Source organism: Arvicanthis niloticus, chromosome 9 (genome assembly GCF_011762505.2).
Source record: "Arvicanthis niloticus isolate mArvNil1 chromosome 9, mArvNil1.pat.X, whole genome shotgun sequence".
NCBI lineage: Eukaryota > Metazoa > Chordata > Mammalia > Rodentia > Muridae > Arvicanthis > Arvicanthis niloticus.
The window spans coordinates 51475984-51492957 of NC_047666.1; the positions used below are offsets into that span (position 1 = coordinate 51475984).

The following is a 16974-nucleotide window of genomic DNA, read 5'->3' on the forward strand; positions in this document are numbered from 1 at the left end:
GCAGTCTTGTGACACTTTTCTGCCAGCTGTGTGTTTGGTGCCCTGTGGGACTGGGTATAACTCCCTGCCCTTCCTGGAATAAGCCCCTCAACTTTCTGAGAATCATTTCCCTCCTTTATACCATGGGAATAATGGCACCTGGTTTAGAATAAAGTGAGAGACTCAACCCTGTTAGGCTCTGAAAACTACAGTTCTTATGAGGAGTTTGGGAAGAAGGCTTTTGAAACTTTCTCTTGCCTAAGAGCAACTTTGGGCTGATGTAAGTTATAAAGATAGCATCGAGCTTACACTGCCGGGTGCACACTGAGACAAAGGTTTCTTAATTCAGAAGCACCCAGTCTTCACTTGGTGCCCTTGCGTTCTGTGCTAGAGCCATCAGTGGCTCTGTGGGAGTGTCTGCTGGGAAACCACAGCCTCAGAAAATAAAGACTGATCTGAATTTATTTCCATCAAGATTTTTATGTACTTCGTTTGTCTGATAATTTTGTGTGTTGAGAAGAAGGGGGTACAAAGGACAAGCCAAAATGAAAACTAGCCAGACATAGCCGTAAAGAGTAAAGGGACAGAAAAATTGAGTTAACAGCTTGTGTTCTTAACTTTCTCTTCATGCCTGTGTCACTTTATGAAATGAAATTGCTGTTCTTGAAAATCATAAGATACCTTAGGCCTTTAAGGACTGTCACTTGGGTCCTATAAGAACTTCAAGGCTCACAGGGGACTGTGGATAGTATCAGTTTAGCTAGTATTGGAAATGTTCCCAACTCTTCCTTCACAGCATAAGAAGAGACGGGGCCAAACTCTATTGCACAAGACTAATTTGTTTCCTTTGTAGTGAAGTGTTACTCTTCCCTGCTTTTGTCCTTACTCATGGGTTCAGAAGCTTATAATAATGAGATCAGGAACTGGTTTGTACCATGTCTGTTTGTTTTAATTTTGTCAGTTTCTCAAAAAAACTGTGCATCATAGGGTTTGTCATAACTCAGCTTGGGGCCTGTGGAGTTGATCTAGCAGTCAGGGTTTAGAAAAGCGGAGAATTTCATGGTGCCCTTAGAGATAATTGGGGTCTCCTCTTAGCCCAGGCTCATAAGCCTCAAAGCCTCTGATAGTTACAGCTGTTCTTTCTCCTGGTAAGGCACCCTAAAATAGGCTGAGGTGCTGTGGCTAAAGATTATCTCCTGACTTCTTAGTCCGTTTTGAGTATGGGGGCATTAGTATGTGAAATGAAAGCCAAGTTGGACACATGGGCTAGAACCTATCTTCCTCTCCTCAGAGGCCCTCTTTAGCCCCGAGGCAAGCCCAGAAGTCCCTGGCACTCAGCCTCTGGCCTCTCACAGAATTAAGAATTTGCTACCTTCTAGACTCTCACTGGATTTTGTGTAGCCAAAGCCATGTGCCTGCTGTCGTCAGCATATGCCTTAGCTAAGGAACTCTAAAGTCACTCTAAGAAGTTGTTCCCTAAGTGCCTTCCCCTACCCTGTGACTTGATGCCACAGGAGTACCCACTAACAAAGTGGGTATGTTTGTCTGAAAAAGGCAGGCTATAACCAGAGCAGCTGGGTGCTGCTTGCAGAGCAAGAATTGACTGAGTCTGGCATGGTGGCATACTAAGGAGGCAGGGACAGGTATGGATCTCAGTGAGTTCAAGGCCAGCATGGTCTGCATAGCCAGTTCCAGGTTAACCTGGGCTACATAGACTCTGTCTCTAGAAAACAAAACTAGTTGACTAAGCCAGGAAGCTTTGATTCATGTGATGTCAGTTATGTATTGCCATTTGAATGTTACAGGTACCTGAGCAGCTATGCAACTGACTATACTATCTTACATACATTACTGCATTTCAGCCTAAAACAACCATCCCACAAGTGGGAAAATTGGGGCTCTATGATATTCACCAATTTAATCACAGGTGTGGGTAAAAACTGCACTTTGAAGTTGGGCTTGCTTCCAAAGCCTCCTCTCTGCCCAGTTCCTACCTGTGTTGCTAAAGTCTCACCTGATAATTTCTTGGGAGTTTGAATAATAGAGAAAGTACCTTCACCTGCTGCATTGGTGATAGTGATGTCAACTGAGCACTTGTTAGCTTGCAGGCATGGTCCATGTCTCTGGAGTAAGTATGGACATGCAGTCCTCTCTGAAAGTTGTATAATTCAAGCTATGTAATTTTCAAAGAGGATGCCTCAACTTCTGCAAGACAATGGACTCCTGCTATGACTGGGCTTGTAGAATAAAAAAGAACCTGCAGTGAGCGAGGCATCGCTAGTAACCAGGGAACACAGTGTTGGGGACAATTGGGACCTTGTATAGCTAGAAATGAAGTGATGCCAGGAGCTTGCTCTGGCTGTTGATCTCACCCTTCCAATCAACCTCAGCCTGCCCAAGGCCACCAGGTTAGAAGGCTGGGTGAGTTCTTTGCACCCAGTTCTGAGACACCTAGGGCTGTCTCAGAAGCTTTTTTTCTTTTACCAGAACAGGAAATGTAACTTTACCTCCTTTTCCAGGCTGTGAATTCTTCAAGGAATATAAAGATCGGGATTACATGGCTGAAGGGCTCGTATTTAACTGGAAGCAGGTATGTGTAACAATATTCAACTATCTTGCTTTGTAACAGGAGACCACAAAGTCATCCTCGCAGGGAGAATACTACCCTTTTCTTTGTTATTGCCTGAATTAGTATGTCTTCCTCTGCTGCTTGCATGTGTGTGTGAATGTCTGACAGCACAGCCTTTCCTCTCCCTTTTTTTCATGGCTGCCTGGAAGCAGCGTTGTTTCTTCAGGTTGCAGATCGTGTGCAGGGAGCCTCCAGTGGCTTGCTTTTGCTTCTTGAAGCTTCAAATACTTCAGCTTCTGACAGATAAACTTCCTTCAGCCATAATGACCTGGTCACTTTGCTTTTTAAGCTGTTCCAGAATACCCCAAGCATCTGTCCCAGAAGAACGCAAGCACTATGGAGGGCTGTTTCAGCTTCAGAGCTAGGACCTGTTTTTGCCACAAGTATATCTGCCTCTCAATTACATCTCAGTGTCATTCTGTCCTTAGGACTATGTCGATGCCCCATTGAACATCCCCAACTTCCTGACTCAATCTCTGAACATTGACTGGAGCCAGTATCAGGTGAGGCCCTGATCATGCAGGCAGTATAAAGCAGATGGTGTAGCCAAGGGACTCTGTTTCCGATCCTTTGAGAGCCTTGTGCAAATGCTGTGGTATTCTGACATCCCCTAACCCAGACAAAGAGGAACTGCTTGTCTATTGAATTGTCTTTTTGCATGTGCTTCCCCCACCCCCCCACAAGGTCTCACTATATAGCCCTAGTTGACCTGAAACTCTTTGTGTAGACCTCAGACCAGCCTTGAATTCAGAGATCTTAAAGGTGTGCACCATCACAACACAACACTCCTTACGTGCTTTTGACCTGGAGAGTTAGTCTTTGGAATGTAACTCCATGATTTTCGTCCACCAGAGGGATCTATTTCCAGGGGACCTCACGAAGTCTGTTTTTCCACATCTGGGCTTAGCAGCTTTTCATTTTTCTTTTTAATGTGTTCTGTTAGAAGTGCAGAGCTGCCTGACCTCATTTGACTGCAGAACCCTTAAAGATGGAGTTGGCTCTCCACACTGTTTAACTGTCACAAGCTGACAGCTGCTGGGAGTCTCCCGTTCTGCTTGCCACTTGCCTCAGACAGGACAAGTAGCTCTTCTGCCACCTTTCCCAAGTCCTGTTCTGTTGCCTGGCTGCCCTCCTCTCAGCTTCCTCCTGTCTGGCTGACACCTTGCCCTTCAGGATTTGGCTCTGTGTCCACTTCAGGAAGACTTTCCTGATTTGCCTCCTCTCCCCATCCCTGATGACTGGATGCCTGGATCTACCTTCCCATTAACCCCCTGGGTGTATCTATCGTGGAATTTTCCACTGAGCTGTAGTCACAGGTTTAGAGATCTACTCTGGAAGATGCATGAGGACAGAGGACCCACAGCTTGTGTATCTCCTCCTCATGTCCCCACACAGAAAGTCAGGCATTGGGGCACATGCCTGTCATCTCTTACTTAGGAGGATCATTACAAGTGTGAGGCCAGCTGAGCAACTTAGAAGACCCTGTCTCAAAACCCACCCATCCCAGTTCCAGGTAACTGACCTCAGGCCATCAGGCTTAATGACAAGTGCCTTTCCCCACCATGCCATCTCTTCAGCATGGATTTGTCTTATTTTTGAGCAGCCTTCATCACAGCTTCGATGCTCAGGCAACTGAGTAAGTACATACATGCAGGAGGGAGAGGTCAGTGGCCCCCTGCACAAGTGTTTCTATAAGAGGACCATCAGCGAGGAAAAGACATCTGGTCCTATTCATTGGCATCTGAAGAGTAGGCTCATGGGGTCCTGCACACTGGGCTATGGCTTCACAGATTAAATGACCAAGGGGAGCCTGCAAGCTCCTCAATTTGTTATGTGTGGAGTTCTCAGATGGCCTCCACCCTAAGGTGACCTTCTTCTGATCTCTCTGGAGCCAGTTTTCCTTATGCAGGTGCCAGTTAGGTTTGATGGACTACTCACCTCGGGTGACAGGAGGGGCTGTGTGTGCTGGTCCTGCTAAGGCAGTCCCCTGGGGAGGGAGGGAGGAAGGCTCTGCTGAGAAGTGCTGCAGTTGGGCTCTGGCCTTGAGCAGACTGTCCCTAGAAGTGAAGCTTAGCAACCCTATTCCAGGCCTCATTAGGTCCCTGAGAGTAGGTGTCCTCTGAGCAGGCGTGCTGGAGCGCTTCCATGTCAGTGAGAAGCAGGCTGCAGGCTAGCTGCTTTCAGACAGTGGACATGGATGTGATTCCAGGCACGTGATGGTGTCAGGAGAGCATGTCAAAGGAACACTTGAATGTAGCAGTCAAGCCAGTTGGTCTCACTGAGTCTCCTCATGTCGTCTTCAGCCGGGAGTGTACTTTGTCCTCTCTGCGTGTTAGCTTTGGAGTCCCACATTCTCTAATGCTGTACGTCACTGGGTGATCTTAACTGTTTTCATCTTTCCTATAGTACCAGACCCATTCCTCAGCCCATCTTGTGTGGCTTTGCGTCTCCCAGTGTGGGCCTCCCCACAGATACCTGGGCCCAGCCCTGGGAACATGCAAGTCTCCTTTAGATCTTCACTGCTTGTCACTCGGCAGAGCCCTCCACCTTGGTCCCTGCCCTCCCCTTAACAGCTGCTGTCTTCACAGCAAGCCTAACCTGAGACTTCCTGCTCTATGGCTCCTGTCCTCACTCTGCAGAATCCCAGCTCAGAGGAAATCTCTTGGCAGTAGTGTGTCTTACATGTTGAGCCAGATGCGTAGAGAGACCCTCACGCTCCTGCTGGTAATAGCTTCATTAGCACATTGCTACAGCAGGTCTCTGGAGCTGCTGAAAGTGGGTCACAACTCTCTGGGGGCGTGGGAGGGTCAGGTAAATGAATCTGCTTTAAATTCCTGGGAAAACCATTGCAATTACAGGTGCCGTGTTCCCTTCCCCCCGAGGGAAGTGCTGTCTCGTTGGCATGCGCCACCCTCTCTGCACAGCCCTGAATGCTGATAGGTAGTTGTGTCCTAAGAGAGCAGAGGCTGTCCCTAGCAAGGGAAAACGGCTCTGCAGAACTGGGTCAGACCCCTCCATGGAATTTAGATTGAGAGTGGGCTGCTCCATAGTGCCTGATCTAGCCCTCTCACTTAGCTTAAACAGATTCTTGGCAGCATGTATGTATTTCCTGACTCCCACCCAGTGAGCCTCTTATTTAAAAAAAAAAAAAAAAAAACCCACACTGTGTACATTATTCATCAAAAGACAGTGTAGTGCTGGGCATGGTGGTACTTACATGTAATCCCACCACTAAGGAGGCAGAAGCAGAAAGAACATGGGTTTCAGACTAACCTAGGCTAACATAGGAAGACAGTCACTAAAAAAGAAAAAGGAGGCAGCAGATGGCTCAGTGGATAAAAGTGGTTGTTGCCAAGCCTGACAACCTGAATTTGATCCCCTGAACTCATGCAGAGGAAGGAGGAGAGAACTGAGCCCCAGAAATTCTCCTTACCTTTACCCGCAAGCCATGGCAGGAGTATTCCATGTAGTATAGTGTTACAACAATTAAATTGTTGTTTAATACATAGGGGTGTTGTTCCTGCATGCTTGTCTGTGCACCACTTGTGTGCAGTGCCACAAATGTGCAAGGAGGCCAGGAGGTATCAGATTCCCTTGAGCCACTTCAGAACTGCAGTTACAGATTTGGGTGCAGGAAATTGAACCCTGATCCTCTGTAAGAGCAGCCAGTTCTCTTACCCAGTGCTCTTTAACCCCAGGGTGTGTGTGTGTGTGTGTGACACACACACAAATACAAATGTTAAACACTGATGAAAAAGAGATAGCATGCAGTGAACAGCAGTAAAGGCGAGTGAAAAGATGATTGAGAAGGTTTGTGTCTGTGTTGGTTTTCATGTGGCACAGATCAAGAGCTATTTGCAAACAGTATCCACCCTGGGGCCCCAGGCCTGAGAAGCCCCTGGCATGTGGTTGCTTGAGAGCACCTGCTGAAGGCTTTTCTTCCTCACTCTCAGAACACTGAGTAAGGGAGGGTTCAGGGAGATGAATGCAAGGAGAACTCCTGGATCTGAGGAATGAGTCTCAAGGTATTTGGAGCCTAAAGCTGAAGATGAAGAGCTTTGTAGAACCGCTGCCCAAGAACTCATGCTTGGCACTATTTGTTAGTTCGAGGTAGGGTCTCATACCCAGGCAGGCGTAGCTGAGGCTGGTCTTGAGTTTTACTGATCCTCCTTCCTGGCCTTCTAAATGCTGTGGTTACAAGGGCATACCATCACACCTGGCAGCATTCTTGTTAGATTGTTGGTGCTAGAACAGAACCCAGCATCTCTTAAATGCAAAGCATGTGCTCTACCACCGACCCACACCCTAGCTGGCATTCATATTTGTTTTGGTACTTTGAATACTTGGTATGTAGCCAAGACTGGCCTCAAACTCATGTTCCTCTTGCCTCCTGAGTGCTGAGGTCATGGGCACATGTCACCATACACAGTGGTTTTTTTTATTTGTGTTGGTTGGTGGTGTTTTGGTAGTATTTAAGATGTCCATTCCTGATTATATTTATTTCTTGATCCCTTTTCTGTTTTGCCCACCAGAGTTGGGACCTGGTGCAACAAACACAGAACTACCTGAAACTGCTGCTTTTCATCATAAACCGAGACGGTAAGTCTTCCGGCTCCCCAAGCCTTCAAAGTGCTGTCTGGGAAGGTGGGGTCACCTTTCTTTGAGTCCCCAAACCAAAGAGACTTTTTGGGCTGGCTTCCTACCCAGAGTATGCCGAGAGCTTAAAAACACACTTGCTGCACAAGCTTAATGAATTGGGTACTATGCCCAGGACCATGGTGGAAGAGAACAAATTCCTACAAGCTGTTCTGACCTGTGCACTCTTATGTGTACACATACAATTATAATAAACACAATTAAAACAAGAACTTCAACTAAGATGCTAGAAACCAAGACAGATGCTCCCACCCACTCACTTCTAGCATGACATTGGGGAATAACTTTGAACAGATCCCTGGGGAAGAGGAACACTTAAGCTGGCCTGGAGGCCTTTTTCAGACAGGGTTTTCAGGAGAACCTTGTCTGGTTCTCTCATTTGGTACTTCTGTTCCACAACAGATGACAGCGGGCTGCTGGTACACTGTATCTCAGGCTGGGATCGGACCCCCCTCTTCATCTCTCTTCTGCGCCTTTCCTTGTGGGCTGTGAGTATGAAAGAGCTGGGTCGGGGAGAATGCAGAGACCCTGTTAGGTTCTACCCCTCGGTGTCTTGTCTCCAGGATGCAGAGAGGCTTTGGTGTGTGGGCACTTTCAGCAGGTGTCATGATTGAGGGGTTGGGTAGGGTAAGAGTGGTCATGTCACCCAGTCTATGGTATGATTTGCTCCTGGAGCAAGGAGGCCTATACTAAGAAGGCAGCTTTTTGATCTTGCCACCCTTTGTCTCTCCCAGGATGGGCTAATTCACACATCCCTGAAGCCTGCTGAGATCCTCTACCTGACTGTGGCCTATGACTGGTTCCTCTTTGGGTAAGTCTTCAAGGAACACCACCAGCCTTTGAGGTGTGTGTGCATGATGTATTAGCTTTTCTTATGAGGAACAGAGATAAGAGAACAGCTGGGGAAAAAAAAGTTGGCTCCCTTTGGAAAGGATCAAAGATGTTGGCAGGCTTCATATGATGATGCCTTGGTGCCAAAGACTTGGTCTGTCTGTGGGTCACACGTCTCCCTCAGGCCTGTGTTGTGCCTTAACCTTCCTCGCTCTTCTTTTTCAGACACATGTTGGTAGATCGGCTCAGCAAAGGGGAGGAGGTAAGTACCCCCACATAGGCATGTCCCACACCTTAAGATATTCATTCTGGTTGCCATGCTGTGAAGGTAGTTTCTCCACCCAGGATACTTGGATAAGCTTACCATCCCCTTTCAGGCAATGTGGTGGGAAAAGCAAGAGCACAGAGCCCCCTGTGTGGACCTTGGGCTCCCTTTGTACCACAGAGAAAGTTCTGGCCACAGCTGCTGTGATCATTTAGGCTAATTTTCTTTCTGCAGTTGGCTCTGGAACCAATGTACAAGTTGCTTTCCATGACTCCATGCTCAAAGTTGAAACATGGAGTGCTCCATCTTTAATCCTGCCATACTCAGAGTCCCTTCCCTTTTCCAAGGTGGTCTGTACACCCAGGCTTCCGTACACTTCTCATCTGTAGGCTGCCTCCAGGTCCTCCTTGTCCTTTCTTTTCAATGTAGTCAGATTCCTTCTCTGCCCTTTCTACATCTTTGCCTGCTTGTAGTTCCCCAGCATCAGATCTCAAGTTTGGCTTGAGTGTGTCTCTGCTGGTCCTGCTTATTGCCTAGGTGACCTTGAGCAGCGTGCTTCACCTCGAGTCTCCTGGTGTCTCATTGAGAGATGCAGATGCCTATCCTGACTTTGTCGGTTCTGTCTCCACCCACCCCCAATATCCAGAGGCATCCTTCTCTCTCTCCCGCTCCTGAGCTTGCTTCCTTCTTGGGCATCTTATCTCCAGCTTTCTTTTGTTGCTTCTGCCCAGCTGCTCATCTCCTTTCCAAATCTCTCTGAGCACTTATGTGTCTGCAGAGCTAAGCCTGCTCCTCAGAGGCCTTATGAACTCTGCCAGAGGCAGAGCCTTTGGCATTGAAATCTGGGCGGAAGGCCTCTTTGGAGATTTTGCTGGTGCTTTAGGACATTTTGTCCTCTACTCCATCTGCCTCCTCCCCCAGAGTAAGCCAAATGCTCCCTTCAGAGAATAAGGGCAAAAATGAGGCTGAGCAGACTGGGCTCTGAGTCCCACCCTCAAGTCCCTCAGTGTATGCATAGGTCTCCAGAACCGGAGGGCTGGGGCTCTTACCTCTGCAGACTACAAACACCTCTGTAATAGCAAGCTAAAAACAGCTGTCAAGTGGCTCTTTACCCTGTCTTCTATCTTTGAGGTTCCCAGGATACATTAACACATTAAAAGGCTCAAGAGTCTGATGAAACACCTGTGTCATTTTATGTAATGCAGCATTTCCTACCAACCAGATCTGAGCAACCCTCTGCCTTTTTTTTTTTTTTGAAATCTTACAGGGCCTTGTGGGACTCTATGGGTGTTTCCTGAGTCTCATGGGTTGCACTTTTTGGTTCACTGGGTGGTTTATAGCTGGTGTGTTGTGCAGGTTAAATAAACCAAAGCCTCTGGTATGTTTCTAGAGGCCACTGGACTAGGGCACTGGCTGGGATTTGTTCATGGGATTGGGTTTGTTCCCAGAGTCAATCTGCCTGTATCCACTTCACAGTGAAGACCTGGGCCTCACAGTTCCAGAGCATAGTACGATCAGCCAGACCATGGCTGCCCTAACCAGTTCTGATCTTGTATCTGGTACACCATTCCCCAGGGAATGCCTTTCCTCTTCTGTCCTGCCTTATCCACTAATCCCTTTGCCCAAGATACTCTCCTCCCAGCTGCCCTCCTGTCAGTAGCTCTCCCTGGGCTCTTAGATAGAAGTGGGAACTCCTCTTATTTTCATCGTAAAGTTGAGAATGTGTGTGTTGAAGATTTGAAGGCTCTACATTGGAACTCTGTGTTTTCAGAAAAGAAGCACATTACATCTTCTCTACCCCCAGACCATGGGTACCCTGCTGAGCCCTCTGTGTCACCCACATCAGTCATAAACCAGAAGATCTAGCAGGGTCCCCAAAGAAGGTCACTCCCCAAAAGGAGTTAACTAGAGCAGCCAGCAGCACTCTTCACATGTTCTGCTGTCTCTGTCTTCCCACTGGGAAAGGCTAGCTTCTCACTGTTCTCTGCTTTTTCTCCTTCAGATTTTCTTCTTTTGCTTCAATTTTTTGAAGCATATCACCTCCGAAGAGTTCTGCCTGAAGACCCAGAGGTAAATGGAGGGAGGCAAAGGCGCTCAGGGGCAGTCCTCCACAGTGTGGGGCACTGCCATTTATCCCAGCCCCGAGCACTAGGGCGAGTGTCCATGCTGAGGACCTAAGCGCACAGGGAATGAGTGGTCTCTCATGGGGAGGAGCTGATGCTGTAGGAAGGAGCAAGTGTGTGGACAGAGGACTCCTCCCAAGCTTGAGCTCATCGTTCTTGAGCCCTATAGTAGGCCATCTGTGAGTGGGAATGTAGCTCAGCAGTAGAGTGCCTGCCTCCCATGCTCCAGGCCCTGAGTTCAAGCTTCGGTACCATAGAAAAAGAAAAATTCAGAATATGACCCTATGGAAACTGAATCATACTCAGCTGGACATCACGGTGCACACCTTAGTCCCAGAATTTGGCAGGCAGATCTTAGAGTTCAAAACCAGCTTGGTCATCTGCACAGTGGAGCAGAAATCTGTTTCCAGCCTGGAGAACAATCTCATATAGCTGGCAGTTGCTCTGGAACTCCAGTGAGAACTTGGGTCTTGTGAGTTGACTTGTCTTTACTCAAAGTTACCACTTGTTGGGCCATACATATGTCCCAAATGGCCAAGATGGTAAGGAAAACAGGCTGTGTTGACTTCAGTCTGGCACATGTGGCCAGCAGAGCCAAGCTGGTAGATCTGGAAGTGGGCCTGTTACTTGGCAGACTCTGTTGGTAGGACCCATTCCATGAGGTGCCAGGGTTTGGATCTGTTGTTAAGTCAGGTTGAGAGAACAGAGAAAACTCCAGTTACAGCTGAAATGTCCTGCTTGGGGTTGTCGTTCTAGGAGGAAGAGTTTGCCAACTCGGGATGCAGGCTTCACTGTGGAAGATATCTGCATGTTGAGTGAGTCCTGACCTCTAATAGGCGTTACTTCACCATAGCCATCTGAGTATAGACCACATGGGGAACTGTGCTGGAAACTTATTTGTCTAGCGTTGAAAAAGGAGATGGGTAGTGGACTGGTTGTGGGGAATGTGTGACATGCTAATTTTCTGCTGATTTCAGGACACAGAGATCGAGGCAGCACAACTAGCCTAAGCAGCGACTTCTCCCTGGTCTTGGAGCACTCACCCGGAGCCGTGGGGAGCTTCAGCTATGAGACTGTGGAACTTGCCCCGGCAGGAGCACCAACTCAGGCAGCTTGGTGAGGGGCCAGACTGAGATAGAGTAAACTCACAGCTGTGGCCCAAGGCCACCAGCCCTAGGGAGCCAGGCTTTAGCCCCAGGAACAAAGGGGACTCTGACAGAAGGCTTGAGAATATAGCCTCATCCCCTGCTGTCAGTACGGGGCCTCAGAGCCCAGCCATCTGGTTGGTGAGGGGCACTGCATGGTAGCCTAGAAGCATAAAGGGCTGGTGCTCCCAATGGGACCAAGGAGCAGCAGTGAACTGGGGGAGGGAAGAGCACCTGTCCAATGTGCCAGGAGGTGTGGAGCCATCTTAAAACAAAAGCTGGGTATATGATGATAAGGGACCTGCTTTTGAGGGTCCTCCCACTGAAATGTGGCAGGATCTGGGGGCCTTTTTCTTTCTCCTGAGACATGGCAGAGGTTGTGTAGTACTTGTGAGTGTGAGAATGGAGCAGTTAGTGTGCCACTGAGAACAATGTTCTCGAATTATTTGAGGCTAATGGGCCAGTGCATTTGACTGTTTTAGCTTCTTAAAGTCCTAGCCCTTGTTACCTATGGCCTTGAGCCTGGGAGAGAGCCAAGTATTTGTGCCTACTGTGTATGACATTTTCCCCATAGACAAAGTGACTCTGGGGGTCCAGCTGTGACAGCCTTGCTCTTCTGCCACAGGAGAAAGAGTCACTCATCCTCCCCACAGAGTATGCTCTGGAGCCGGCCACAGCCCTCTGAGGACCGCCTACCTTCACACCATGGGCTCACTGAAGCCAAGTCTTCTAGCTCTTCATCCTCAAACCATTCTGACACCTTTTTCAGGATGGGCAGCAGTCCTCTTGAGGTCCCCAAACCCAGGTGAGGAACCTCCAGGGGTAAGGAGCCTGCTGGAGGCTGTGGCTTCTTTCCTCCACTGTCAAGGTTGAAAGTGGGGTGTCTCACATTTAAGCTAGCTAGGTTTCCTTAGTATGTGCTTTGATGGGTAGCTACTTAGGAGCTGAAGGAAGTGGATGCTTAGCAGGCCCACTCTTTGAAGAAGATCGCTGTTGGGGCACAGAGCCTTCACTGGTTTGTACAAATGTGTAATTGTTTCCTGGAATGCTATGCAGTACATGAGTATACAGTGGTAATGATGGTAAGGACTGCCACCATGTGTCACCTGCGGAAGATCCCAGACCTCTGGACTACCATTGTTACTCAAGATGGGTTGGAACACTCTGGGTTCAATTACATCTCACATCCCATGTCCACACTGATGGAGAAGCTACAACAGAGAAGGGGTCAACCAGATGCGTGGCTGTGGAAAATCACAGCAACTGAGTGTATATTGAAAAGCATCAACTGAGTCGGGACAGGTGTGCCACAGTGAGACCAGCATATGCTGCCTCCTGTGTAAAGTGAAAACCAGTGTTTACCAGGGCCAGTAAATGGGGGTGGAGATGGTCTGGCACTTTGGGGAAAGCATTTCCCAGCTGATGGTCCTACTTTTTCCAACTCATATTCCAAAGAATGACTGAGTGTGTTGATTGCTTTCGTGCCTAAATCCTAGAGAATTCATAGCCCTTCTGAAGAGAACAGAACACTGTAGGGCCAAGAGGTCACTAAAGGATTTAATGGACATGAGTTCTGGAATCCCACTTAGACTTGATCCCAGCTCTGCCATGTAATGTCCATGTAGCTTTCTGACTCAGTGTCCTCCTTGGTAGCAGGCCTGTTGAAAGGTTAAAACTTGTGGTACCCTCCTCTCACTGGCCAATAGGAGACAGTGGAGTAAGAGGAGCTAAAGCGTCTTCTTCAGGGAGGCAGACCAGATGAGTGGTGGGCAAGCTTGATGCCAGCTGTTCTGGCCAGGGGTGGTCTATATGTCCTATGTGCCCTGCCTACAGGTGGCCCCTTCATATCAGTGCCATCTGCAAACCCTCATGTATTTGTTGAGCCAAAACTATAACCCATTGGAGACTTGGTAGCTGTAACTAAATAGAGCCAGGGCCAAGCAGACAGCCACATTGCCTGTGCCTGCTCACATCCTACATGTGGGGCTGGCATGTATGCCTGTTGCCGTGACCCCTCACCTACACTTGGCTGTCCTTAGGGCTACTGGGTTGTAGCGGCACTATTAAGACTCTTGCTGTCCGAGCTGAGGTTCTTGCTCATGGTCCCTGCCTCCTTTTCTGCCTGTGTAGTACCACTGAGTAACTGGAGGAAAGCAGAAGGTTCTATTTGCCATCTAGGCCTTTCCCCAGCTGTAGACAGCTCCCATGTTGACCTCTCAGTATTCCTACATCCATTTTTTTTTTTTTTCATCATCCCCTTCTGCTTCCCCACCTACTGTCATAACATCTTTTCAATCTTACGGATTTTTTTTTTTAAACCTTTGAGTGACTTTATCAGCTGGTCCTGAATGACCACAAAGGTCCTCTCTCTGGGAGGCTTAGGAGTATTGGGGGATCCACCTCCAACCTCAAAGCCCTATACCCCAAGGCCAGGCCAGAGATAATATGGACTTAAATGGGGACTGGACAGACAGTGTGGGGGACAGGTGTTATGAGCAGAGTCTTCTGTGAGCATCTGCCCAGACTAGGCCAGCTAGCCAGGCAACGCAGTTTTGAATCTAACATTTGCTGCCAGTGATTTGAAAGACTATGCTATTCTGATTTAGAGCATTCTAATTATGTATTTCCATTAACATTAAAATTAATTTAGTCTCTTTTATCTTAAAGTGCCTGAGGGATCCCTCATTAGCTACTCTGCCTCTTAGGTAACAGTAGTCAATCAGGTCTTCAGTGCTCTAGGCATTTCTGTGCAGGAAAACACCCCTTTTAGGAAAGCTATCTGACTTCACAGTCACTGCCAATGTGAGTGTGCTAGGTCTCATGTGCTCCACAGTCTCTAAACTTGTCTTTCTTAAAGTGGGACCCCATGAGAGGAATCTGAGGCTTTGCTCATGAAGTGGGGAGGGAAGTTCTGTGGAGTGTTGATTCTTACCAGGCTGTAATCCACATTTCTCATTGGGAAGACAGTGAGTTTTTGGCTTTTCACTGCTATTGTATAATCAGCCACAGGGTTTTAATTGTACATGCCTACTTCAGTCTTAACTAGGAAGTTGCCCTGCTCCACCTTGGCGTGGCCTTAATCTTTGCTCTTATGTCTCTTTAGGAGTGAGGGTGGGGGTTCTTTAGGAGTGAGGGTGGGGGTTCTGGCATAGTGCTGTCCATGACCAAGGAAGATGGTGCCACCACTGAGCCCAGCTTGATGCCAGGCTGCCTGAAGAGCAGATGATCTTGGCTGAGAGACACCCAACAGCCTGGTTGATTAGCTAAGTAGCAACACAGGAACTAACCTCTGCTGCCCAGTTAGCTGCTTCCCCAGGCACTGCCACCTGCTCCTTATAAAGCAGTGAGCTCTGTCCCAGGCTGTCCTTATACAGCAGAGAAGACTCACTGGTCTCTGTACCACACAGTTGCTGTCCTGGTCCAGACCTAACATGGGTGCTAACATACCTAAGACAGTCCCAGCTTGAGACCTTGGGGAGAAGACTGATTGGGCCCCAAGACTTCTCCATGAGCTAATATAGGAATGTAGGAGCCCTTGCTGGGCCAACATGCTCAAGTGTAAAAAGCGAAAGGCCAGTTTTAGTGAGAGTCCCTCCCAGGTTCTTGGGCAGAGAGGCCATGGGGCCATCCTTGAGATGCATCCCAGGTTACCTTTATGATTGGTGTCATGTCAAGAGGACCTGGTAACATATAGGCCCCACAAAATCTAGGGCCTGGCTCAGATATTCCCTTCACATCATTTGCCATCTGGTAAATGGCTTTCCTTTTTCTAATCTCTAACCAGATTCTTCAGACAGGAAGCTACTTTGAGACATTCTGTGACAGCATGATTAGTTGAGATGCTTTCAGAAAGCAATAAGAGAGATGAGACAAGTGGAAAAGGTACTTGAGGTATAGTCTTATCCGGGTCCCAAACCTATTTCATTGCTTCTCTGGCTAGCTCTCTTCCATTTTGCCGCAGTGGCTGCTGGCAGCTCCTGACACTCCCCTTGCTTTCCTTTCTCACACAGAAGGCTCTCATGAAGGCCTCTTCTACCAGTCACACTTAAAAGACATCTTTGTGAGCTAGCCTTACTCATATTAAGAAGGAAAATGAGCCCGCAGAGGTAGCATACACCTTTAATCCGAGCACTGAAGAAGCTGAGGCAGTAGGCCTGTCTGAAGTCAGCCTAGTCTACATAGTTCCAGGCTAGCTAGTCAGGGCTACAAGGTGTGCCCTTGGTTTTGTTTTTAAGGAAAATTGGCTAGAATGGGCTTAGGCCACACCTGATTTCAGTCACAGCTTTAGTCTTCCCAGCTGTGCAACTTGGGGGGGTGGGGTGGGGGGAGAGTCAGTTCCCTCTGAGCTTAGTTCTTTTACCCCATTCTTAAACAGGAACAGTGACTCCTGAGCCCTGTAATTTAGGGTAAAATGGGAGTGATGAAGTAAGGTATCTATCATACCTGGCATGATACTTATTCTTTCCACAAATGGTCATGATGAAACTGAGGCTGTTTTGTTTTTGTTTTAGGAACTGTTCTTATCAATCATTTATCTGCCAGACATGTCTGGGTACTGGACAGCTGGTAAAAGTCTCACCCAGACTTCTTTTTGCCCGAATTCAGCCAGTACTCTTTGTATTCATATTTTTTTTGTGTTTCAGTATAGAAACTAGAAGCTAAAAGCCCCCTGGTGTCTGCCAGGAGGTAGGGAGAAGGGGCCTTGGCTGGGGCCAGCTACAAGACTAAAGTGTTGCCAGGAAGCCACTATCCTATGCCAAGGCTTAGGTTGTCCATGCCCCCAGTCTAGGACAAAACGCCACAGCTCCAGTTTAAGGGATGCTTGGCCATGTTTTTGGAGCTTGAGCAGGAGGCAAAAATTCAGACTTCTTTCTTTGCAGGCTTTATTGACACTTGTGAAGGAGCTCAGGGGACTGGGCTGAAGCCTTACTAAAGCTGGTGAGGGTAACCCAAACACTGAGCTTACCACAGGTCTTCCTCCCTTCTCGGATACAGCCACGGGTTCCTCCAGAAGGACACTCACACCTTTTGTCTCTAGCTGTCCATTTAGTCTACTGCAATCCAAGTGTTAAGTGTCTGTCAAATGCAAGAGCTGAATGGTTACTTTACATAACCTATGCTTTGAGTTTACCTCGGGTAGGAGTCTCTCATGTGCTCATTCTTGAAAATTTTCAGTGTCTCCCAAGAGTGGCTACTCACTGAAAGCTGTTTCTGTCCTGTAAGAGGGATACCCTCTTGCTGTGCTCTTTTACCTGGTATTCCCTCTGGAAAGCAAAAAGAATTGACTACCCCAGGGGACCAGAGTACCTAAGGGAAACTAGGCAGTAACACATCGCGTGGCTGTGA

The 16974-nt window shown here is 48.0% G+C and overlaps 1 protein-coding gene across 8 annotated transcripts in view; it reads left to right on the forward strand.

Annotated features, from left to right (window-relative positions):
* Window positions 1-16974, forward strand: part of Mtmr14 (myotubularin related protein 14) — a 43547-nt gene that overhangs the window by 20633 nt on the left and 5940 nt on the right. For all 8 annotated transcript variants that reach the window (XM_034511585.2, XM_076940229.1, XM_034511588.2 and 5 more), the window contains 10 exons: window positions 2499-2569; window positions 3037-3111; window positions 7141-7207; window positions 7667-7752; window positions 7999-8075; window positions 8321-8357; window positions 10363-10430; window positions 11240-11298; window positions 11461-11599; window positions 12254-12433. In XM_034511585.2, the coding sequence (XP_034367476.1) occupies window positions 2499-2569; window positions 3037-3111; window positions 7141-7207; window positions 7667-7752; window positions 7999-8075; window positions 8321-8357; window positions 10363-10430; window positions 11240-11298; window positions 11461-11599; window positions 12254-12433 (859 nt within the window). The remainder of the gene's footprint in view (window positions 1-2498; window positions 2570-3036; window positions 3112-7140; window positions 7208-7666; window positions 7753-7998; window positions 8076-8320; window positions 8358-10362; window positions 10431-11239; window positions 11299-11460; window positions 11600-12253; window positions 12434-16974) is intronic.